Source organism: Pollachius pollachius (assembly GCF_949987615.1).
Source record: "Pollachius pollachius genome assembly, chromosome: 13".
Classification (NCBI taxonomy): Eukaryota; Metazoa; Chordata; class Actinopteri; order Gadiformes; family Gadidae; genus Pollachius; species Pollachius pollachius.
Genome location: NC_136946.1, coordinates 18,155,683 through 18,181,801, shown reverse-complemented (window position 1 = coordinate 18,181,801; position 26,119 = coordinate 18,155,683). Strand labels below are relative to the sequence as shown.

General features: G+C 43.6%; 2 protein-coding genes across 4 annotated transcripts in view; both read right to left on the bottom strand.

Annotated features, from left to right (window-relative positions):
- Positions 1-17,709, bottom strand: part of trappc9 (trafficking protein particle complex subunit 9) — a 145,539-nt gene extending 127,830 nt beyond the window's left edge. The window contains exons 1-10 of one of the 3 annotated variants that reach the window (XM_079749804.1): positions 17,669-17,709; positions 16,435-17,028; positions 14,439-14,584; positions 13,838-13,963; positions 13,081-13,107; positions 11,102-11,223; positions 9,616-9,741; positions 8,738-8,954; positions 3,851-3,994; positions 690-816 (exon numbers count right to left, since the gene is read on the bottom strand). In XM_079749804.1, coding sequence (XP_079605930.1) covers positions 690-816; positions 3,851-3,994; positions 8,738-8,954; positions 9,616-9,741; positions 11,102-11,223; positions 13,081-13,107; positions 13,838-13,963; positions 14,439-14,584; positions 16,435-17,018 — 1,619 coding nt within the window. In that variant the 5' untranslated portion in view covers positions 17,019-17,028; positions 17,669-17,709. Of the gene's footprint in view, positions 1-689; positions 817-3,850; positions 3,995-8,737; positions 8,955-9,615; positions 9,742-11,101; positions 11,224-13,080; positions 13,108-13,837; positions 13,964-14,438; positions 14,585-16,434; positions 17,029-17,638 lie in introns of all 3 variants that reach the window. The other 2 variants (XM_079749805.1, XM_079749806.1) reach the window with 2 other exon arrangements.
- Positions 17,710-21,563: 3,854 nt separating this feature from the next.
- sh3bgrl3 (SH3 domain binding glutamate-rich protein like 3) lies at positions 21,564-25,481 on the bottom strand. The gene is made up of 3 exons (XM_079749025.1): positions 25,365-25,481; positions 24,064-24,231; positions 21,564-23,621 (listed from the first exon to the last, which is right to left on the bottom strand). The coding sequence occupies exons 1-3, from the start codon at positions 25,407-25,409 to the stop codon at positions 23,556-23,558; spliced, it is 279 nt and encodes a 92-aa protein (XP_079605151.1). The 5' UTR covers positions 25,410-25,481; the 3' UTR covers positions 21,564-23,555.
- Positions 25,482-26,119: the final 638 nt, after the last annotated feature.

The following is a 26,119-nucleotide window of genomic DNA, read 5'->3' as shown; positions in this document are numbered from 1 at the left end:
CGCTGGTTTTGAGCTGATGAGTCATTCGAGTGTATTAATATGCCAATCAAAAATATGCTTTTGGCTTTGCCTAATAGGGTGGCTACCATGGTTAACCAGGGCTTAGGGACAAATCTATCACTTTAATTACATTAGATTGTGCTTTTTGCAAATACAGTTACTTTTACTGACACCTGCAGTTTGGAGCCATAGATTTGATATAGATGGAGTGACATTTAGTATATATTTCTTAAATATTTGGAAATAGTGAATTAAGAAGTGTCAAGGTGGCCCTTTTTAAGCATCGATTGCGCTGTGTTTTGGTACGCTCTCCAACACTGATCCTTGATTAGGACCATCCTTCTTTGAGCTGCTGTATCGGCCTGAATCAACCAACAACGATCTTAGTTCCAACTTGATTCCAAACGCTAGGTAGTGGCCACCTTGTTTCTTAACGCTAACTGGGTGGAGGCCAGCGAATGATGAATGCAGATTTTGCCATAGAGTATAAATCCCAAAGCACACAGTGCTTATTTCAGTTCATATTTATAGCACAAGCAGCAAAAGAAATAGAATCATGTTGTAAGATGATTTTCTGGTAGCTCGCTTTGTGCAGGACTTGAGAATACTTTGGACGTGATCATTCAAAGACTTTTGAATTTGGTCTTTTAGCTTCACTAAGAAGGGGGCGCTGGGAGGCACGCTCCTACCTGACGATGGGCAGCTTGGTGAAGGGGACGGGGGGGAGCTTGAGGCCGTCGGGCAGGGTGATGACCTCCATCCCTCCGGGACACTTGGAGGTATAGTTCTCCAGGCTCTGGGTCACTTCTTTCTTCTCTGTGGATGGTTAAAAAAAATGAGAAATAAGTATTGGACAGCGTTTTAAACGAGGCAACTTGAAGCGCATTCGTCCAAATTCGCTGCATCTCAACCTCCTCCTTGAGGTTATTGACGTGTCTTGGGTCGGATCGTGTGGTTGCTGAGGTATCAACTCTCGCTGAAGTGACAATGTAAACTGGGATCAGCAAAGTCTAAAATGGCGCGGTTATAATCCGGCAATTAAAGACCAATTATACCGCAGGGTATTCAAATTGCAATCACTCACTCAGTGTGTGCGCTTTCGTTACTTTCCCTCAGCGCTACGCCTTCGATAGGGACAAACAGTCCAGAACAGATAATGATTCAAGTTATAATGACTCCCCTTTGAATAAGGACAGAAGAATATTCATTTAAACTATAGCCTGAGCTGCATATACCAAACTGTATTTTTGCACCTGTATATTTGCACACTTATATTTCTTATTTCATTATATATATTTCTTTATTTATCTATCATACTATGTACTGGCAGAGCTAGTATTTTGAACTGAAAAATCTAACTCCACGCTACTGTATTCTGCTAAATGCAGGCAAAAAAAAACGTATAATCCCGCAATAACTTGACTTCTACAAATAGAAGTTAAAATGACGCAATCAGATAATAACCATCTCTGAATGTTGTCGGGGTACTGTTCACGTCCTGCTGGTACCTTGAGTGACCCGGGATGTCTAGGAACAACAACCATAAACTGGGACTGCTGAAGTGCTGTGTGGGGCACAAACACAAGCCTGCTGCGCCGGTGACTGCGAGAGCAGGTTTGACACACAGTACATTACACAGGATGTTCTCTGCTCAGCACAAATGTCACAGTACCATCTGAAGGACAGATCTGCGATCGGCCTCCCAGCAGGTGCAGATTCCCTTCCTTTTCTCAAGCCAAGTGCCGAGATGTGTTGGCTTAGCTCTCTGCTTCCAGGCGGATAAGGGTGCGCTTTATGAAGTGAAGGACAATCTGTAAAGAACAGATAGTCCTTCCAATCACTGATTGAATAATAGTTTGTCTTTTAGGTTGCAGTTATGGGGCAACATGCGCATCTTTCTGCTCAACTCACTTCTATAGAAGGAGTATGTCTGACAACATGTCTTTAGAGATAGCTTTTAAATCGATTAATTGTTTTGTACAGACCAGGCGAGCATCCCCATCAGACAAACTAGGTGTTCCTACACAACAAAACGATAAAATCTGAGCATGCCTAAAAGTGGAAGCATATCGGATTGCAGGGAATCTTAATGAGCCTCACGTCCTCAAGTGTGATCGATCAAGAGAGTCGCTTGCCTCCCATGTGCCGTTCCCCAAGTCTCCTAAATGTGTCGTGGACCCCATTGTTTGTTGCAGAGTTACCTTGAGTCTCTCGTTTCACAGATAAACCTCACCGCATAAAAAAAAGGAAGATGTTTCCAAACTCATTCAACTAGAAAGGGCCAATCTCCTGACAGGCTGCAGGCTGATGGCATCCATGCGTCTTCAATAATTCCAGGTGTATGGACGGCATACTTTACAAAGGCTTGCTACGATTTTTTGAAAACATGAAAATGTGCTGTGCCGTAAAGGAGGAATGAAGCGTCAGTGTGTTCCTGCATCCTTGTTAAAAACCTAGGGAGACAGAAGTAGGCCCCGCTTCACAGCTCTTCCCAAACCATTCGCTCGGTCCTGTCTATGCCACTTAGTTTTATATTTTTAACAAACTTGGGGAGTGATGGGAGTCACCGCTGGGAACTGTTAGCCACAGTGAGTTAACATTTTATAAAAATGCATCAACTACCTTGAGCGCCTAAGGGCGCGAACAGCCCCCTGCCACTACCTGACCCACAGGCGGCCATTGCTGAGCACCATCAGTGATATTGAACACGCACGAACGCTCAATCACGCACGCACACACTGAGCGACCTTCTCCATCAGGTCATACTTCATTATTGTTATTATTCTTTTCAACCAATCAGAACCAGTCACTTCAATAACGATGGATAGTGTCACAGCGATTACCAGGCTGTTCCCTCCAAAGCACACTTTTGAACCCACGGTTGAAAACCTGACGTGACTTGAATGTTTTGTGACATTGTGCTCTCTCTACACAGAAAGAGAGGTACAGCACGCGAGCAAAAACATTCCCTCTTCTTGTTTCCAGAGGGAGAGCAATGTGCACGGCCCATTACACAGCACCCGCCACCAGCTCACCGTTAAGAGACTGAAGGGTGGGGGTTGGTAAAGGTTAACGCAAGGCTCCCCCCCCCCCCCCCCCCTTATTTCTAAGTCTGTACTTGATTTTCCGTGCTCTGCACGCAGGGTCATAGGTGAACTAAATCAATCGGTCAACTTTTGCCTGGTTGTTTATTCATTTATGTATCTGAGACGTCAAGGGCAGAACGTCTCTTGACGGAGGTGGGGAGAAAGGGGAGCGTGGGGATGCTGGTGCTACTGGAGCAAGATGGATGCTGGCAATGGGAGCAGTCCCCCCTCCCTCCTCAGAGCCTCTGCTAAGGAGTGTTCAATATTTTATACCACAAGCTCCCTGCACTACTTACACACAAACATCTCTCTCTCTCTCTCTCTCTCTCTCTCTCTCTCTCTCTCTCTCTCTCTCTCTCTCTCTCTATGTGTGGCATGTCCTTGTGTCTGTTTGTGTGCCTGTGGCCAACCAAGGATTATAATGGTCTCTATTGTCTAGCCAGTGGACTGTCTGGCCACCTTGGCAAAATGATACAACAATTTAACTACATTTCAGTCTCCCTTGTGCACTGAATTTTTGGATGTTTAGACAAACCACTGGAGGGGAGGGGGGGGGGGGGGGATCCTCTTTGCTGTGGACAATGCACCACTGGATACAAGCTAAAAGATTGAGAATATCCCATCTGTTCCTACGCCCATGATCAAGCCAGAGAGAATGAACACAACACACAGAACCAGGTAACCAATCAACAAATGCAAACAAGACAAACGACAAACTAATTGCTGCGGTCCGACTGGGTCACCGGCCCATGAGATGAACCCACCTTGGTCCGACACGAAGTCCAGCATGGTCTGCAGCAGGAAGGACAGGTGGCGCACCGAGAGGGCTGGGTTCCCCATGCGGCGCGAGGCGTACACCAGCTCATGCAGGAGGCGCATCTGGACGGCCGCCCAGCCCCGGTGGGTACCTGGAAGGGGACGGTGAATATAATGAGAAGCTCCATATATAGTCACATACACGAGTGCACCTTAATGAACTAACCCGAGTTGATCTACCTGGTAGCACATGTAGAGATAGACCATGACACATATTCTCTGAACCGAAAACTTTAAAAAAAAACGATCAGCACCGAGTACCACATGGATCCACTTTGTTTATTCCGTTGTTGAGATGCCTGCTGGTGTAAATATTTCAGTTTATTTTCCACCACATGTGTACACGCACACAGAAACACACACACACACACACAGGGACACACACACACACACACACACACACACACACACACACACACACACACACTCAATCCACGGCGAGCCTGGTTTGCATGGCAGAGATCCACAAAAGGCCTACAGCAAAGTCAAGCTTCTGACATGCATGGGCACCTTTGATCCCTGGCTGGGCTCCCTGCTGTTATCTGTGAAGGTTGGGGGAGACAACGGTGTGTTGGAAGAACAACCGCCACAAAAAAGGATTTGTAACCTAAGCCCATTGCTGCACACTGATACACACCTCAACCCGTGGCTATGATGCTTATTGTGATTTCTGTAAATGTGTAAAACTGTGACTATTAAGCATTTGGAATGAGTGGCAGAGAAAAAAAATAACATACTGTAAAATGCAAATCCTTTCTAAGCTATTTTCTCCACCACTTCATGGCGCTGCGCTCACTAAGCAGTCTATAAATAGAGGCGGGTTGTACCTGTCTGCCAGTGATTTCCTGCAAGTAATCCAGAGGACGCAGTGGAAGTGGCTTCTCTGGATGTCATGCGCCCCCTCTTTCCCTCTCTCACTACCTGCCTATCTCTCCCCCTTCAAATACCGGAGTGGCCTGAAAAAATAAATGAGTGAATGGAGCAAAGGGGGGACAGGAGGAGATACTGGAAGAAGAAACGAAAAATTAAATAAATCGCCTAAAAATTAACCTCCACTTATTAGCATTTTTCAAGAGCTGGTTCTCCAGAAAAGCCGGGAAAACCACCAGGGCTTAATTTTGGTTCGTGTTCCTCTGAAAAGTCAGAGTGGACCCCCGCCCTGTTAGAGCACTTTGCTGCCGCCCGCCTCACATCCCGACAGCATTGTAAGGGGGCGATGGCGGTTATGGCAGTTATGTTTTATGAGAGGAGCGCCCTCATTAACTTTAACATTGGTTCAGGCTATAAATAAGGAGGCCATTTAACCGCTTCTCCCCGCATGCTACTCAAGTCACTTATGTGTTTGCTTATTTGGGTGTTGCACTGTGCTAAGACATTATCCCAAAGTGCATTTCAATGGGAATGCTTAATGCCGGCTTTAGAATGTGCGTAATGTAAGCCCAATGCCATGGCAGCCGTTTTTTGTCAGTAACCTTCACATGCACCTCACAATCTTTGAGCAAACTGAACTAGACAATGTTTGTTGAAGTATTTCAATTATTTATTTTGCTTTAAAAGCACGATGCTTAAAAGATTGACCTTGCAGGACAAAAACGGAAAAAGCAAATGTAGTCTGTAGCACTGAAAAGGACAATCCACAAGAGTGTTGCTGGGAGTAAATATGTTCTTTGAAGCAGACGTTTCACCACCACGAAGTAAAAACATCAACAACCGTAACGTAAAAAAGGAGAATTCTTTGGAAATCAATGACAAATCTGTACCATCTGTTGACCCTAAAAACCTCAATGGCTTAATATTTAGTCAAGTCTATGGATGAGAGAACGACCAACTACCTTTTTTAAAATACTGAACGCTTACGAAATAAATCAATACTGGCTTTTAAACAAAGTGCATTGCACGGTTTCGACTCGTCTTCTGCTTTCGCCGGGGCATCTGAAGTAAAAGTTTTCAAAAACGAAAGCAATCATTAGCCTGAGCTGCAGTGCTAGCAATCAGGCTGCAGATAATCTAGCCTTCACCATCCATGGCTCATGAAAGGAAAAGGATTCCAAGTGGAGCGGGTTTTTTTTTTAACGGTAGCCAGATAAATCACATACTGTATGTGTGCAAGTGTGCGTGCGTGCGTGCGTGTGTGCGTGCGTGTGTTTGCGTGAGAGAGAGATCAGGGCAGGGCTTGTTGTCTTCTGCATTTGAAACACTTGGACATGGAGTTGGGGCATCAGGTGAGGGTGGAGAGATACACAGATACTCCTGCAGAGGACTCGGCAGAAGAGCCCATCAGCTTGGCTCAAGCACACTGAGTTGTGTTTCCTCTGCGGGCAGATTGGTCGACCTCAATGGGAAAAACAATGGAAGGAGAGCTCTCGAGACCCAGAGAGTGTGTTTTGAATGATGGCGTGGATACTATGGTGTGGATATACCTCTCGATGGTGTTGTGAAGGTGAGCATGTGTTAATTCTGTAGAAATTTTTCTCAGTCCAGCAGTTAGATTATCACTTTTTCGTAATTTTTCTAACCGCTCTTCCTAGATCCTATCTTTTTGACTTGTTTCTCGTGTGGCTTTGTGATCCTCTGATGGAACGCCAATGCAATAGAGGTCAAAGGTCAGATGTTGAAAGGGGAATGAAAAATATCGGAATCAACCAACATGAAAGGCATCACAATAAAGGGTTACAATTCAATACCTACAACATTATTGCAATGGTAACTATTAAAAGCTGATCCACCCGATCCAATGAACGAACAGAATGGGAGCGAGAACACGTCCTGACATGGCCTTGTGCTTTGGGCTTTTTAGCTAATAGAAAGTGGTTGTAAAATACTGGAATACAACCAAATAAACGATGAACTTGAGGAAACAAACTATATGAAAGATGAGATGATATGAGCTGCGCTACGGATGCAGATGTTTTTAAATATGGACAGGGTTCCTCTGGCCCCTGTATCCGTGGTGGGGCAGCCTGTTCATCAATGACTCAAAGGGACGCGCTGAGGGAACCTGGAGCATCTGGGCGGCAGCGCTCCACTCGCGTTGGAGCAGTCTGGGGACCTGCATGTTCTCCGCTTCGCATTCGGGTGCGATTGTTGTCTCCCTGAGAAGGTAATCCTGGTGTATTCCTGTCGGGGAACGGGATGTGGACCCAACGCTTGGCCCCTCTACCCCAGCCGTGGCGTAGACTCAACTCAATCATGATGTGGCTCTATTTCCTTGTTTTTAAAAAGGAGAATCCCCAGCCATTAAATAATCTAAGACTTTTTTTATTTATTCTTTATTTTATCCTGGGGGAGGGCTGCCGACTTCTATAAGAGGAGGACAGGTGAATGCATCTAAGCTTAATCAGCAATTGACCGGTTTACCATGCCAGACAATAAGAAGTGATGCAGGCAATAGCATGCGATTAACCTGTTGAGGGAGTCATCCTCAATGCCAAACAATCTCCAAGTGCGGTCGGGTTGGCTTTGACTTTATTCAAAAGCCTTAGATAAGTCAGTAAAAACAGCTGCATAACAAGCAAGATTGTTCAGGCCTTTTTACTCACCTATCTAGGGCTTTTGATTCCGTGGATCATGCAATATTGAAGCAAGGACTTTTCAGTCTAGGACTGTCTGAACAAACCGTCTGTTTGTTTGATAACCGTCTGTTTGTTTCCCTTATGGCACCTTATTCTATTCGATGCCCAGAGATCCTTCCTTGGAAAGCTCAGATTCGTATTATAAATCAATAGTCTCGATCAACATGTCTACAGTCAAAATGTTCACTCTTATGTGGATGATGGTGGGATTTTCAGCTTTTTGACCGCTATCACTAGCTTTTAATACTGTAAAAATCTAGCCTTTTGAAATTTAAACTTGTTTTGAATCCTGACAAACCAAATCTAATGATATTTTCGAAAGGTCAATCAAAGACCTTAAACCTACCTTCGTACCCCACTTTCCCTGGCTCTGGGATGGAGTCCGTAACCTTTACAATGCTAACATATGCCGGACACCATGTATACCTTTGGGCATTGAGGTTTAACACAAATGTAAAAGCCCTCGCTCAACATTGGATGTTGTGCGCTCAGGTTGGAGGGTCTGCCTTGTCAGCGCGCAGACTTAACCGTTGGCATTGTCTTGTTTAGAAGGCTATTATAGTTCTGCTTCCAGCTTACCTTTGGATCAACTCCTTTAAAAAAGTATGGGTAAATGATAGTCTTTTCTCCCAGGACTTCGCCCTACTTTCTGTCCCTGAGGCCCATACAGCTTTAGGCAAATGGGTGTTTAAAGTCACAGTGAACCGAAATTAGGTGTTGCTGCAAGACTGCAATTTAGAGAAACATGGACTAAAATCCTATGTCTTCACCAAACAACGTGCACGTTCCATTCTGTTTCGAACGCAGGTAAAAAGAAGTCTGTGACACCAAAGTGCCTGTAAATACAATCTTCAACATCAACATCCAAGGCATGCGGTAAGTAATGCATGTTTATCGACTTAAGCTCTGCCTGGGAAGCGGTGGACCGCGGCATCCGAGAGAGGGTTAAGCCTCTCAGACACTTCATGTAATATTATTTTCTTGTAGATTGTAATATGTATGTCTGCAACCCGCTTAATGTGCTCCTGCCTATCTTGGCCAGGACACTCTTGTAAAATTGATTTGAATCTCATCGAGATTTTCCCTAGATAAATAAAGGCCAAATAAATAAATAATCTGGTAGTCCTCTAGACTAATGGACACTGGTAATGTCGCGCTGACAAAACAAGAGAAAGTTAATTTGATTTATAGTCAAGAGGCTGTCTGCACATCTCATGTTGGCCAAGGCGTGTGCTGGCTGCAGGACCGGAAGGGGAGGCTTACCTTTGCTGAAGTCCTTTGGGTCCAGGGAGAGGCTGTAGCCGGGCAGTGTCTCCAGGAGCAGCTTGTAGCAGGCCCTCCAGCCCGGCTCTGGGATGGTGGGCGCCACGCACTGCATGGCCGCCACACGCTTGAAGAAGGCCGACTTGCGCTGGAAGCCAATGAGGTCGTAGAGCTCCGACAGGATGCTGTAGCGCTGGATCTTCTCCTCCTCCGACAGCTGGAGGAGGAGGAGTAGGAGGAGGAGGAGAGCATCAAGAGTATAAGATAATCACCAGGCAAGAAATAAAATGAGAACAATAGAAATACTACTGTGCAATCTGTGGTTATTGCAACAGCAGGAGTAAGGTGCAAAAAGTTATTTCCAGATTGAAAAAAAGGATACAAATACAGCTTGGGAAACTAAAAGTATATAACTTTAAAGTAAAAATAACTACCTACATTCTTTTTTTAACATTCAATAGCTCTGAAAACAATTCAAATAATAAACATTAGAAGTGTATATTAATAAAGTGCATTGGCTTTCTGGAGAACCGCTCATCCAAACAACCTCACACTCGGTGCCTCGGGTCCTCAGGAATTCACCCGCCGAGTATGAAGTCAATCGGAAGAACGGTCGTCGAGAAAATCAAAAGGAAAGACATGCATACATACATACAGAGAACGCTGTAATTATAGTTAGATGCATGTGCTTACAGCCGCATTTAATTGGATTTTCACGCTATTCTTTCAAATTTAAAATCCCTCCAACTGCCAACAGGGGACTCCGCCGCGGGGTCCCTGCATGAATTAGCCGGCGGACCCCAGAGAGACGATGAACCGCGTCCTCCAAAAGCCTGCGGGGCCTGTCTCCCTAGCATGCGAGGCCCTGCGATGTCTACCTGTCCCAGGTTGATGTACACGGCGTTCTGCAGGAACTCCGAGGCCTCCATGGCCCTCTTCTGGATGGCCAGCACCCTGACCGCCTTCACGCAGGCCTCCAGCTCGATCACGCCGGCGTTCTTGTACTACAATGGAAGAAAGACACGCCCACACATGGATCAGTGTCAAGGTTTTTACTGCCAAGAACATATATGTTCGTGCTCGTCGGTCAGGAGTGCAGCGACATGACGGCTCACTTCCAATGACCTGTGAATACTTTTATTACTTTACACAATACTATTTCCAGGAAACCCCCCGATTATTTGTGAATACGCTGGGTTTATTATGATTGTATTAGGCCCTACCTTAGGTTATCTTTGTGCGTGTGTGCTTGTTCACTTTTAAATCCAGCTCTCTGCAACCCTCCATTGCCCACCACTTCACTCAGTCTCTTTATTAAAATCCAATTAATATCTGAATGGCTGTGTGGTGAGATGAGTTTAATTCTGAACGAACTGGTAACAGGTTAAAGGACCGTGGAAGGTGAGAGCAGACAACTAATTGTAATAATGAAGATAAAGCAGTGTTGCGTTTAAATTGCTGGGTACAACAATGGGCCCTACTTTGACGTCCGATAGTATCAATTTTTCTTCAAAAGTAAGGCAGGGCATAGATTGGATAAATAAAGTGCTTTACATAATGCTTGTTAAAAGTCAGCAGATTCCGTTTGCTAACCGGCCTGCTCCCTTGAAGATTCTTTCGTGACGTGATGCATGTTGAACACAATGTACTGCCGACTACATCTCGACCTGCTTTGCAATCAAAGGGATAGCGCTCCAGTACAGTGCCCGTCTCAGTAAAGGGAGATGAAACACTGACCCCTGTTGAATCAGCCAGTTATGACAGTATAATCATTGTGTTAGAAATGTTCTTAATAATAATAATAATAATAATAATAATAAAGTTTTATTACCAAGATGAAATAATAATGTGTTAACATTCATCATTTATTTGTATCAGCATGTTCAACATTCACTGCAGTCTATGCATTGGCCAAAATACAATTCGACTTGTACAGAGGGCCCTACATGTTATAATTGTACAGAGGGGCCTACATGTTAGACTTGTACATAAGGGCAAACATGGACGACTTGAACAGGGGGGCCTACATGTTAGACCTGTGTAAAGAAGGTCTACATGTTAGACCTGTTTAAAGAGGGGCCTACATGTTAGACCTGTATACAGAGGGGCTTACATGTGGGGCCTACATGTTAGACCTGTTTAAATACGGGCCTACATGTTAGACCTGTATACAGAGGGGCTTACATGTGGGGCCTACATGTTAGACCTGTATACAGAGGGGCCTACATGTTAGACCTGTATACAGAGGGGCTTACATGTGGGGCCTACATGTTAGACCTGTATACAGAGGGGCCTACATGTTAGACTTCTGTACAGAGGGGCCTACGTGTTGAACACATGGTGCCAAAGCCGTCGCTGAATTACCTTGCCGTAGTAGGAGATGGCATCTTTGTATTTCTCTATGATGTCCTCTGGGCTCAGGCAGTTCTTGGCGCGGCCGATCTCAGTGCTGGTGTCTGCACTGATCCCATTGGCTGAGAGGGCACCTGCACTCAAAGGACGGAGGGAATAGGGATGAGAGAAAGCAACACCTACTGGTGCTGATAGCCCCCTGGTAGTCTGGACAAGAACATGAAGGCATGACAGTGACTACAGGAGTGAGGAGCCAAAATAAAATGTGCCCTTCTATTGGCCATGGGGTTGAAACGATATAACCAAACACTAATTGTTGTACCCGCCACCTGCGAGCTAACGCAAAAGGAGTTCATCCTCATAGGACCACCCCTTCACCCTTAGGGTCTCCAAAACCACAGAGATCAGAAGGATCCTTCCTCTTAGGATAGCCAGCAAAAATAAATACCAAACCAAAAGAAAATCGTTTTTACTTCACTAAAGTAAGTCTGGGAAAAAAGAAATACAGGGCCGAATATGAACAACAAATATTAGCATCACATCTTTGCTGCTGGGCATTCACTCACTCCAAAGGAGAATGATTCACCATGTGTTCAAAGACAACACCCTACACACCCCCAGAACTGAATGCTGGCTTTATATTCCCCAATTGCCTCAACCTCAAACCTTGATTTCTGGGGTGGGTCATTTTTCAGGGCTTTCTCGCTTCTTGAGCCGGAACAGATTCTGTATCATGTGATTTTCAAACTTTTGTCTGCAGCCTTGTTCCTTACATACTTAAACAAAGTTGAATACAAAAAGACAGAGTGTCTTTCACCTCCCGTGCCCCACCAGTCCAGGGTCTCTTATAAATATTCTGTGATGTCAGGATGCCTCTGCCTACACGTAGCCACAACGATTCTCTGCGGCAGAGATTGAATTTCAATTTAAATGAAAAAAAATAAAGTTAAATTCTATGGTGCACCTCTCTGCCAATCTGATAAGAATACAGATTTTATATTGAGAGGGCATTGCCTAGCAACGGCGCTGGGTCCATAGCGACAAAGTGGCACTGTCGCTGTGATGAGCGTGTGAATGATGAGGTGGTTACATTGTAAACATAGCTGCACGTCACACAAGGTGCCAATAAGAGACAGCAATGCATGGGCGATACCCAAGGATACGCTTCCATAACCTTTAATCGGCTCCATCAGTGTGAACCCATTGGATAGTTTTTCTGCTCTAGTCTCTCTACAAGTCCACCATACAAGACAGCATTACAATCTACAACAATAGCAACACTGCCACCTCCTGGTGCGATCTGATTACTCATCTGATCCAGATGCATCCTAAAGATCCCATATTATGCTTTTTTAGGGCTAATAATTGCATTTTGGGGTACTAATATATCGGGTTATATAAATGTCTACTATATTATATAGGGTTACGTACCTGTATACTAGAAATACCCCTTATCATTAGTCTGTTTTAGATCATATCACTATTCACACCCCAAGAAGTTGTAAACATTGTGGGTAGCCGGGAGGTGCGAATTCTGCACTTCCACACACACGTCACACTATTACAGAAGTAAAGTAAGAGCGCAAACTAGCTTCTCGTTGCCCTTACATATGGATTTGTGCAAAATTGTATTCTACCGCCAGTCACCTGGTGAAACTTGGCTTTAATGTGAGACAGGGATGCAAGCTACGATTGGTAGGGGAGATTAGAAGTCATTTATTTTATACCAAATGATCAAGGTGGGGTCATCTAGGCTGAATCGATAAGGTGCTATACATAAACCTCTGGAAATATTTGCTTGCAAAATACCACAATGGAGATGACCTAAAACAAACAACAAATAAAACACAATTGATCAAGTGTAGACTTCGAATGAAGAATGGAAAGGGGTGAAAGTGCAGAGAGGGTGCCCCAAACTAGGCAAAAACAAAGACAGGCGGGGCTAACGTCAGGACGGCTAGTTGGGTTAGTTAGTGGGAGGCATACCATACCTGGGTCAATGAGAACCTCCTGTGCCCCTACACAGAGACAGACAGGGAGAAAGAATGCAGAGTTCACTCCATGACACTGTTAGCAATGTTAGCAATGTTAGATTGACAAACCACTCCTGCCGCTGGTTGGAGCTCGTAGCTGTGGCGGTGATGTTGGTTGTGGTAGCACTCTCCTTAGTATTAAGGCAACAAGCTGTGCTCGGACGTCATTGATAACTATAAGTATATGTTTACGTCAACGGTATTGATACGTTGCAATCAACTGGCATTTATTGCCCTCTCTGTTGCTGTGGAATTACGCGAGTCAAAGGTACTTTCCAATCAACACAAATGCGTTGTTATTCTTCTTTTTACCATGTGATTATCTATGACTAAACTGTGAGGCTGTTGGCCTGCTTTGTGTTGGAAGCGTCATGTTCTAAAGTCATCCATGGCATAAAAAACGGCAAGCGATTCATTATTAACGCTGTCCAATGTTTTTCATTTGTGGGATTGTTGTTGTACGAGTGTTTAAGCCATTTAATGTCAAATGTTGCAGCAAAGCCACTATATTTTTTGCCACAAGCCACATTCATACAAACGAAAGGGAATAGACAGGTTAGCCAAGACAAGTTTCAGTTGTGGGTTAGTGAAAAAGATTGCCTCACACGTGAGCCGCAAAACAGTCCTGACTAACTCGCAAACGTCAAGACCTCTACCATGAACCCACGGATGAAAGCGAATGTGCAGTAGACGTTTGTGTTATGGTGGCGCTTACCCGGCCTGTGGCGTTTCCCAGCATCTGCCGGCTGGGACTGTTTGGGTTTGCGGGCCCCGGTCTTCCCTGCCGTACCCCCAGGGTAGTGGAAGATGACTGAAGCCGAACACAGGCCCTCTAACGCAGCTATGGGGAGGGGATTATGAGGACAAAACATGGATCAGACTCAGATTGAAACACAATCAACAATCATTATGCAATCCATTGCCTGATGATTGTTTATTTATCTAAAATATTTGCTTTGGAAAAACCACCACGTTATGTTGAGTTTCAGTTTCGATTTGGATATAAGATACAATTAGAAAATGTGAAAAAAGAAAAGGATTACATTCTTCCAAAATAATGCACACCTGCCACCAGCCAATTAAAGATAATTGACCACTTGGCTTGTAAAATTATTCAGGGTTAGATTTTGAAACAATTGCTTGGCCAATCAATTCTTTCCACTGTTTTTTTTTTTACTGTTGCATCCTCTAAGACCTCACAAATGACGTGTGTGGTCATAAAGGATGCGGATAACGTTCCCAGCAGAGGTTGCGTGCCTGAGGGACTCTTGGCGGCCTGCCGGGCATCTAGGTGAGCTGCTGTCCTCCAGACTTACCGCCCAGCCACAGGAAATCGTTGACTCCCCGCAGCAGCTCCACAGCCATGTGGTAGTGCACCAGGGCGTCCTGCAGCATGCCCGCCTGGAGACACAGGTCCCCCACGTGCTTCCTCATGCGGCCCTGGCAGCGCTTCTTATAATGCCTGGCAGAGATGGACACCAGAGATGCACACGTTGTTTTATTTTGTAACAGACTGGAGCCGCCATGAATCCCGATGTGCTTTGTACCGTCTCACCGTTAACACAATGAGTTGGCTCTAACATTGCCACTATTTACACTAGTATACTGGTACGTGCATTTAAAAGGGCAACACGTTATCCAATGAAGTAAAACATTATAAAATATTGAATAATATAAACATATTGATATTAATAATAAGATACTGCATTTTTAAAAAAGGGAAAAAGAACTGGCTTACTGATCAGTTAAATAATTTACACGATTACAAGAACAGCCATGTCACGGTATTATAAAGTTTATTTGAATAATTAGTCTTGGTAGGTTTCCTTCTTTCCCCTGATGTGCGGCTGTTGTTTTTCACAGTGGAGCAGCGCTGCCTTTGTGACATTGTCATCTCTTATCTGACCGGGCGGCTCAGCGGGCCGCAACGGAGGAAGACGTTCACTGTCAAATGAGTCTTATCAGCTACGAGGAAGGACTATGAGCCACGAGGAAAAAGCAACAAGAGGGCAGGGGAACATTAGGGTCATACACTTGTTATCCTAAAACTCAGCAACACAGGGACTGAGGGGCTGGGAGAGGGACACTGTCAAGTGTCCGAGAATGGGAAGGTCAAGTTCAGATATGAAAGCACACTTCGCAACTGACTCTACAATGTGTATAAAAAGGAATATGGTAATCTACATTTTCCAATCTTTTAGGTGATACAGTGCAGTGGTTGTCTAGGTGCCAAAGTCTAGACACCCATGGGTGTCTTAATAGTGAATAACATGGACTGCTGTTTCAGTGCTTAACAACGTTCCTTGATAAGCATTAAGTCAAAATGATCACTAACAACAGCACTTGAACTGTGTCCCATTTCAAAGAAGCAATAAGGATGTGTGTCAAATATATACATATTAATGCAGATTTTCCTCTGTGGGAACTAAACATCAAACAATTATAATAGTTAATGAAGCACTTCAACAAGATGACTCGATAAATACATTGTTGAATCCATCAAATTGACGGTTTAACTATCGGGTTCGTTACTGTGCAAGGCTGAATAATGTACTGTTTCTTCCCCATGAATGAGGATAGTGAGATGTGTGTGTTTGGCATACTGCTTGATCTGACAGGGAAACAAAACCTTCCAAATCCAGGATAGGGAATGTGATGACCTCAGCTGCAGGCACTGGTGCATGTGTTCAGCAAAACCATATGATCATCGCCTCCAAAAGTAATTAACCATCAGAGAGCAGCAGGGATGAACAACACAAAAATTAAAACAAACTGCAAATAGCTACTTAAGCACAGCTTTTCTAACCATATGGTTGCTTAGAGTGTAAAATATGTGTCATCTCAGAAGCTTGAAAGGAGAAATACCTTTTTGCAGTCGCATTATAGGCTTTCTTCTTTTAAAGATCGATCATTTGGCTTGAAGCTATGAACACATGCACAGCAACAGCACTGGGGCTGGGTGTTTCTTAGGGCAGGAGCTAAAAGCTGATTGGTCCATTACATATGTTAACTCATAGGATGCCTCGTCTTACAGCTCACCTTTTCACACCCAAAAACATACTCACAGGACAGTATGAAAGAAAAAGCAGAGAGACAGATAAACAACCAAGGAGAACAAAGAACCAAAGACAACAGAACAAAAAATGACATTGGAGAGGAAAATAAATCCATGACATACAAACTCAGTTTTCCTTCCACAGGAAGACATCATGTATACCACTAGCAGTGCAGAACTAGAGAATTTCTCAGCCACTTCAAAAGCGTATATTTTTTGCCTTTACATACATGGCCACAACATGGTCCCCGACTCACCTGCTGTCTGTGTCGAGACCCACAAAGTCCTTCTTCTCAAAGGGCACGCAGAGCAGGGGGATCTTGTCCCCGGACTTGTCGGTGGCCCGGTCCAGCCGCTTGGACTCCAGCACGATGAAGATGGACTCCACAAAGTCCTCCACGCGCTTCTCCACGTCCAGGCACTGGTTGAACGCCGGGTAGAAGGCCACGTCCGTGCGCTGCTGCTCGGCGATCTCCCCCTGCAGCCCAAACACCAGGAGGCGCGAGTCGTACAGTGTGGAGCCAAACACCTCCTTCTGGCCATGGAAGCGTTCCGACGTCTGCGGCCACTCCTTGGCCGAGGCGCAGGTGGTGACGGCGATCAGGCCCACCACCTTGCGGTGCGTCTGGAAGTCGCCCCACTCGTTGTTCTCCGGCAGGTAGTGGTGGCGGTAGCGGATGTAGAGTTGCCGCTGGGAGTCCCGCACGCTCACCTGGCTCACGCTGGCGATGCGCTTATAGATGCGGAAGAACTGATCCTCGGGCACAATGCCCACCGGCTGGACCACCACCAGCACCGTCTGGTGGTCCTCCGCACACTGCATGTAGTCTGGGACACTCATCTCCTCATCACTGTGTGAAACGGAAGTACAACTTTGAACGCAGCTCATTATTTTATTATATTCATGTGTTTAGGACTTATTGCCTTTGTCAACAACCTCCAATGACGCAAAGCTGGAGATAAACAAACATGACATGTTTGTTTATCCTTAACCTGTATCAGTCAGTGTTAAACACCATTGACTCTTTTAGAAAAGTTTTTTCTCGAAAGTAAAGAGACTAAGATTTGAAGCAGCAACGATTTTAAATATAATGTATTTTGCAGGTGATCCTATGGTGGTGTGTGTGATTGCCTGCAACAACAGACGTCAGCTGGGCAGTGTGAGACCCAGTGTACCCCATTCGCATCAAAGCTGCACCGATTAAACAGATAAATGGGACAGTACACAGAATGTCCGTGAAGCAAACAAACGGTACAAAAAATAATATTTTAGCAAAAGGTCAGGTTCCCCTTGTCACGCTGTTGTTTTTGTTATTGTTAACTAGCATGCTAAACAGTAGTCTGCCTGGCAGCAAGCGACACCGTTCTGTGACATGATTTTTGACTCATCGTTTAACGACATTACTCGCTAACTGTATACGGTTCTGTGTTACACTACAAAAGCAGTTGAGTGCTACGTACATTGCAAATATCCATAAGCAGGCAAGTTACCTTTAGCAAGCTGTCAAATTAAAGAGCTTCCTTATGTTCCCTTTCTTCTTCTACACAATGACTATGTTTTCAAATAAGAAAACGGCCCCATCTACAGGCGGCAGAAAGTAATGCATGTTAAACCATTAGCTAGCATCTCACTTATGTGTTTGCAGAAACACACCCCTTTTGTTATTGTCGTTGATGATTTTGGTTATCATTATACAGCCTTTCATGTCAAGTCAAGTCAATTGTATTGACCAAGCCCTTAATCACAGTTAAAGTCTGAAAGGGATTTACAGGCAATATAACATATGACTAGGGTTGCCACCTTTCAGAAATGAAAATAAGGGACGCCCACCACGGGCCCGACTCCTGTGGGGCGGGGCACCCGCAACAGTGGTATGTTTTATTTTGTGCTGGTGTTTTTAGTAAAGGGGTGATCAAGAAAGCAATTAGTCATACTTAAAGCTTGAAATGCTTTATTACCAATTAACATTCTCTTATAAAGTGCATGAATGAATGAAATCTCTTTGTGTGGCGTGTGCAACAATGAACTTTTAAAATATAAACTAAATAAACTGAGAACTTCATGTAACTTTTTAAGTGCATAACTATAGGGACTCTCTTTGAACATTTTTACGAAAAAAAAAAACAGTACAAAAAAACAACAAAAACACTTGTAAAAAAGGAAAGTGCAAAACATTACTCCTTCCCTCAAAACTGTTACTTATTTTTCCAGGTGTACTTCTTGTTACTCCTTGCAGCACTGAGTAACTTTGTCTTTCAAAGTGCTGTTGTAAAACTCTGAACAGGACTGCTCAAAGTTGAGAGTGATCAGAAGCTCACTTCTCATGAGCTCTGTGGAGCACCTGTTCCTGCAGTCACTCCATTTGTTGGCCATTCTGGAGAAGATCCTTTCCACATATCCAGTGGATGCTGGGATGCTCAGGATGTGGCTAGTGATAGACAGCATGTTAGGCAGGTCAGCTACTTGAAAGAGAGCCACCCACCTGGCAGCCACACCTTTGGACTTCCATTCATCTTCAGCATCTTCTTTGAGCCTCTTCAGAATGGGTTTTGCTGTGGAGCATTCATCATAAAGTTCATCCCTGTTGCCTTTATGGATGAGGTTGAGCTTGGTTGTCACCCTCTCAATGTCACTAAAGGTCATGGTGCCATGGTGCAGAGAGAGAGGTTGCAGTGAGAACAACCAGTTGTCTTCTGAAAAGTTGAACCATTTCTCAACATATGAGAGTGCTGTGTTGAGAAATGCAGTAAAATCTGCCCTTGCCATGTCTGCATCACGTGGACGGAGACACTGCAGCTTCACTTTAGTTAAGTAGCCATAGAACCGTTCATCTCGTCTGTGTGAGCTTTTGTTTGAAGTTATCCATGATGGAATATAACTCAACACAGGTGGTTTCATCACTCTCCAGCTTCTTTACAACTTCCTCAAAGAGAGAGAGGATATTATAGCAGAAAAGAAGCTAAACCTCCACAATGTCTCCATCTTCCTCAGTTGAGTCCTCACTGAGCTTTAACAATGCTCGAAGTTGTTTGGGACACTCCTCCCCCAGGCTGATGAAGTATGATTTCAGTGCAATCCAGGTTTGCATTAGCCGGGTGATGGCTGGATTAAGGGAGAGCCACCTGGTTGTGACATGTCGCAGAATTTCCTGGAACTCAACATCACAAAACCTACAAAACTCTTTGAGTGATTCTCTTCGTTTGGCAGATGTGGAAAAGAAGGCATAGACCTTCAGCACAACATTTTCCACATCTACAGTGAGCTGGTCAAGAGCATGCTTCACTGTGTTGTGCACAATATGGGGAGGGCAATTTCCTTGCAGCAGATCTTTTTGTTTCTTCTTCAAGTTGGTGAAGACAGAGTTGTGAATTCCATAATTCACATTTGTATTGTCTGCACTAAATGCTGTCACTTGGTCAAACGATAAGCCACATTTGTCAAGCGACTGCTCTATGAGAGCTACAATCCCAGCAGCGGACTCATCTGCATTTTCAATGAAATCCAGCATTTTGTTGGTGACCCCGCATTCTGGACTGAAGTATTGAACAGCAAGGGGGAACATATTCCTGTTGCCTTTATTTGATGCATCTGTCTGAATGGAAAATGGGAGGGGTTTATCTGATGTTAGGGCCTTGAGAACATCAGCCACTGCCTTTGGAGCAAGGAAATCTTTAACCACTGCCTCTGTTCTCCCGATAGTCTTTTTTTTTTTTTTTTACAATTTTTGAATCCGGGAGAATCTCTTGATTCAGTTTATGTGCACAGTCAGCACTGTTGTAGCTGAGGTTGTGTCTGACTGTGTGGTACACCTGTGTCACCTCAGCTGCGGTAACCTAGAGGGGAGGAGTGGGATGACATATTGTTAATTAAATTGAACAGTATTTGTCTGCTGCCTGTCTTATGACTTGAAAGGAAGTCAGGTCATCCAACAGTTAAACCACACTGATAATATAATTTATGTAATGATCACTGAACAAAAATATAAACATTTTGACACAGAATACACAGAAAGCTCTACAAACATTTTTAATCTAGGAAATGTATATATATTAAAGAATAAACGTTTTATTTTAACAAATGTATTTATTTATTTATTAACTTTTAATCCATTAGTATGATTTGTTCTTTAAATGGCCATATATAATATTTAAATTGGCTAATACTACTGTATATTAAATAAATTATCATTCATTCGACTTTAAGAACTCAACATCCTAAACAATTAATCAAACCACAACAGTTTACTAAAATAGGCTCTGCCCATGCACTGCCATCTTCTGGCAAAAGCACAATCAGATAGGAAATCAATCACAACATAATGTCCCATACCGTATCAATCTCAGGAGATGATTGGGGTATCAAAAACTGTGACACTGACGCTTGGGTCTTCTGTGATCTTTCGTGTCTGCAGTGTTGCTCTCCTGTTGCATGCTGTCTGATGTCAGACAGGCCACCGTGCGCCACTGAAAACACTCGCCGACATATTTTACAATTTGCCTTGTAAACATCTCCACTGACGCTGTCCAGCCAAGGATGTGCCTCTTCCCACTCACGTCTGTACTTCTGCAAGCGTTTCCGCTTTTGAGGACGTGGTGGAGTATCGGGTGTAGTGGACATTTTTAAAAGGCGCGGGTTTTGTGAGCAGCACCAGTGTGGGTGTCTGTCGCTAGGCAACCGTGACCACCACACGCATACGCAGACACACAGAGGACCGGAGCGGGTCCTGCGTAGATCCCGCCGCAACAGTTTTGCTGGGCTTGGTATTCCCTGTGTTTTGTTTTTATCATTATTGTTACATTTAGTGTTCGTGTGTGTCACAGACATGTGTATTGGACATTTATGGAAATACAGAACAAATCCCGTCCCGTATTGGTTCAATACGGGACGCAACATTTAATTGCCAAATAAAGGACGATTCCGTATTTTACGGGACGGTTGGCAGCCCTACATATGACCCCTCCTAACCCTAGCCCTTCAAATGGCAAGTAAACTTCCTTTATTGAAAAATAAGAAATCTTGAAAAGGAATTCACAGCGGAGATTCCTCCTTCCACGGATAGTTTGCCAAAACTATTTTCGTGTATGTCTTTTTTTTTTCTCTGGCAGGATATTAGACTGCAAATAAACATGTGTTCCCCCAAAATAAATGATCTGAACAAAACTCAAGGTGGTGCTTTATGCAAAAACAATTTAGTGATTCATCCACCGACATTTTTTAAATCCATGTTTCCATTTGCTTTTTATTTGAGCACCTAGGCTTTGAACCAAACTTGCATCATGTCTCCATAGTACAATGATAAAAACAGAGTTAGGAACAAGCAAGTTATGTTCATATTTTATTCAAATGGTAGTTTATTTAAATTACGTATAACATAACAGACCCACATTGTTCATCCACACTGGAGGAACAGCTTTTTAAATTAAAAGTATACTAAATACTACATTGGATTTGATGATGGTCAATCAATCAAATATCTTAACTTGGGTATCAGGTGGCCAAGAGTGCCAGAGTTAGTTAATAATTGCATTTCTGAACTCTTGAGAATTAAACACCTTTTTTTTTCATATGTTTTTATTTATGTAGCCCATACGTCACATCTCACAATCTTCTTGGAAGACAACAGAAAAGTATTCCCAATTTTCTTAAATTTTTGGCCAAAGGGAAATGGGTCCAACCAGCAAAGGAGGAGGTTAAAACAACTAAAAACAGAGCATACAGGGTATACTGATTACACATAACAGGCAAAAACACAGCTTACTACAATCAACACAACAGTTCATAAACACTGTGTCTGTGAGGACTGCATTGAGTTAAGACCTTGAATAAGTGCCTAAAACAGTGAATTGGAAACGAGTATGGATAGAAAAATACATGGAAGCAAATGCAGGAATGATATGGTACCCAATATGAGGGGAAACCAAACTGAAGACAACACAAAGGTTATTCCGAAAACCCTGTGGAACTTATTCACTAAACTGCCACCTTGGCTAGATTACGATTCAGCTCCCTCACCATGCTAGCATTTAGAACCAAGATGGCCACTAGGGGATAAGGCCTATGCATTGAATAAGCAGCAGAACAGAAAACCTTTGCATTTTCCCCAGTCGACCAGTAGGCCAATATTTTGTTTCTTAAATTCTTCACCCAGGTTTGAAATGTCATAGAACACGGTGCTGCAATTTTTGAATGTGGCTTGACAATGCATAGAAACACATTAATGCATCTTTGGGATGGGTCTGACAGTTACAAAAGCAACCCCAAAAATGTCCAGGTTTTTTTATGAGGGTGCTACAAGTGTTGCAGGTCTCGCTTAAATCACTTTTTTAGTTCAAACAGGCCTTTTTCTTGTCTAAAGGACAGCAGGTCAATAGATTTTTAGCTGTTTAAGTCATCTTAGGAGATATGTGTTGGCAACTGGGCAAAGCCAAGTACTTTGTTGCATCCCTGTGCTGCTGTTTTCCATGATGGATTGCATGCAGCTCTTGTAGAGTAGATTAAGGCCTTGGTACCACTGTGATCCGATCACAATATAACCACAAGTCTAACCAAGGATTAATTCTGATAGCTGATAAAATGGTGGTAACATAATATAACGTGGTAACAATACTGGTCTTTAATCAACATGGGAATGTAAAAAGTCAGAGATGAGATCATTAAGACTATTATTATTTGGTTCAGAATTAGGTCTGGTTCAGAACAAGTAAATAGTTTATGGAAAAGGTTGATGTAATTCTGGGGCTGTCTTACTGCCGACATCCTATTGGGAAGAGATGTTGTATGTGTACAACCAAAAGACTTTTCCCTTTGGCGCGAAGACAAAATAAAAGTCAGAGCAGTCTTAGTCAGCAGAATCCACCAATGCAAGTGTGTGGACGAGCCGCAGTGGTAACATTCTGCTGCTTACTAGACAAGTAACACCATAAACAGGCGGAAAACATTGTCTCCTTTGTTTGGATTTCTGCAGTGAGAAAACCATATATCACACCAGCATTGTGCCTGAAAACAGTGTCATTCAATAGACTCTAGTTCTATAGCGTCCCATGCTGAAGTCCTCGAAAGACACTGACCTAATTACTAACAAAAATAGGTAAGGGTGAGAAATACATTGGTGGCAATGTCACGGATCATTTATAAACAGAATCATGTCATCAGTGATTATAGTTTGAGTCTAATAAGTGCAGCTGATGACTTGGGGCTTGTGATAATGCTATGATTGTATATATCTATATCTATATATATATTTGGCATTTTGTGGCATTGAAGTTGGGAGGGGGAGGAGGGTTGGGAGGGCCAAGCCACAAACATCTGGAGTGGCTTGCGGACCTTTCATGATCGGGCGGGGAGCAGGCCAATGCGGTGAGAGAGGGAGCGCTACCCTCATGCCATCTTCAGAAACTGCTCGACTGTATCAGCTTCTACTGCCTCAGAGAACATCTCGAAGTTCTGTGGAGGAATGGGGAGAATGTGAATCAGAGGGTCGATCTGTGCAGAACCAATCGGAGGGTTAGGATATGTAGAGGAACATTTTGTATGATAAAAGTGTAAGCAAAACGTTTTTTGAAAAAAGGGATCATGTACAGACATCAATGCAGTTTGTAAGTTTTGTTTACCGATATCACTTTACACGTCAGATATGAGTATATTCACATTTTATCAATTAAAACATTGCAGCCTAACGATAGTCATCATTAGTATTAATTAATAAAAACATATTTTTCTCCAAGTTTCTGTGATTTCTAGTCTATGTTTACAAATGTAGTGATGTGTGCTTACTAAGATGGCTGCTAGATAGCTTGGGACGCTGGTGCATACACATATGCCCCACAGACTGGTGCGGAAAGAGGAAATGCTTTATAAAGCATCAACCCTAGGCTGGGATCCTCACCCCGCAGTACTGGTCGTCGTTGAAAAGTTGGGGAGGGACCGCTGTGGGGTTTCCCGCCTTGTTCCTCATTTCATTTCGCACCTCCCCGCCCACCGAGATGTCGATCAACTCAAATTTAATGCTTTTACTCTCAAGGATTCGCATCATCTCTGCCTGTTGGGACTTGACCTGGAAAAACAATATCACTGGGCTAATTAACACATTAGCATGGTACCTGCTACTACATGAAGGACTGAAGGAAATTAGGCAACTTTAAGGAATCTTTGTTGTGCAATTTTGGGTTGCACAATTTCAACGTGTGTTCTCCTTGACAACAGGGTGGGGTTTCTAAGCAGTTGAATGCTAGGATGTGCAAGGGACATTGTATTTGAGTACAACAGTAAATGCCTGGTAAATAGTGTATGCCTGTGCCTTTAACAAAAGTGAGCATATCTGGTTCAAGGTTGATGATTAATAGGCCTGTTATCTTTATGGTTACAGGATTGACTAAATTGGGAGGGGATATTTTTAAAGCAACCCCACCTAGGCGAAGGGCTAGTGGGCAGTTTGAAGCAAAAAGAATGAATCAGTAGTAAACCTTCTCTTGCTTTGTCCTCAACTATGGAATCCACAAAGCCCTAATCGATACCAGATGTCTGGACAGAGACTTGCCGTTTCCTGATTCCTTTAAGACCACTCACTGTACAATTAAAAACAATTAAAATATCTGCTATATTCATTTTATATATATATATAACGTATCCCAGGAAGTTGTATCTTGAATTTTAAAGATCTTCAGAGATCAGGCGATTATACTTAAGGACGACGATGAGCAGGACTAGATAATAAACCACCGATAATAAACCACCTACCTGGCTCGTTAAATAGTGCTTATATAGAAATTATATAGTGTTAAGGGCCACTAAGCTGAGTGGATGACCCTTGTATGACTAACAGTGACACCAACCAGGCGGACACAACCAACTTCAGCACAAGACAGTGGAACGAACCACATGACGGACCCCTCACTTCCGCACAGTCTCTTTCTGTTTTTCTGCACCACCTTAACGTTTTGCTCTCGATACACACCACCAATCACCTTCAGTCCTCTATAGAAATAAGCCTTTAAATATCGAGCATGCACACGTTGGCTGTTGTTTTACCAACTTGATGTATTGTGCATCGCGTGTAGGTTCAGCAGGAGCCCATTAACAGGCAGCCCACTGGGTGTGTCGATTGAACTACACATCGTTCATTTCCACTGAAACACTGAAACCTTAACACCGTCGTTGACCTGCTATGTTCACGACCACTTTACTCACCTCCCGGGAGGCAGTCACAGTGGTGTAGTACAGTTTGATTGCCATAGTTGCCGATCTCGAAAACCCCTTTGAGTATCTTGTGTCGCACAGTTATCTTCCTGTAGAACCCCCCTCAACTCGCCAGCAACTTGATGTTGCTATTGGCTGACCCATTTAAAGAGACAGTGCACCCATTATAATTCGTTCTAAATAAAAGTGCAGGACCTGTTTCGATGGCCGACCTGCCCGGTCGACATTGTTTATTCAGACTTGTCTTAAGACAGGCTTTCCATCGCAACCTGCATGACAGGCCGACATAGCCGCTGCATAGACACTTACAAGTAAGAATAAAGAGAAAAGTAAAGAACACCAAATCCTTAATCAACAAGGACTGCAGGAAGGAATACACCAGCCCCAGTACTGTACAGGCGCCCGTAGTTGTACATCGTGTCACAAAAGCTATCTATTCCGCCATCTACAAAGGACGTTGGCCAAAGCACAGATGCTTTGGACGGAACTGATAACTGGTGATGACAGGCCTTTGCCCTGCCGGATCAGCCTCTAAGATGCTGAGCGACAGTACCCCAGGCCAGCGTCCCGTCTCATCAAACAGTGGTTCCCCCTCCTGCCCAGGTGATGGAGATGAGCTTACAACTGTGCAATGTGGTGTAGAGTTATCTCTTTATGAAAGTATTCAAACATGTGACACAATTTGAGCCAATACAATAATATAAGGTAATCACAAACCTATAACTCTGGTAACCATCCTCGACTAT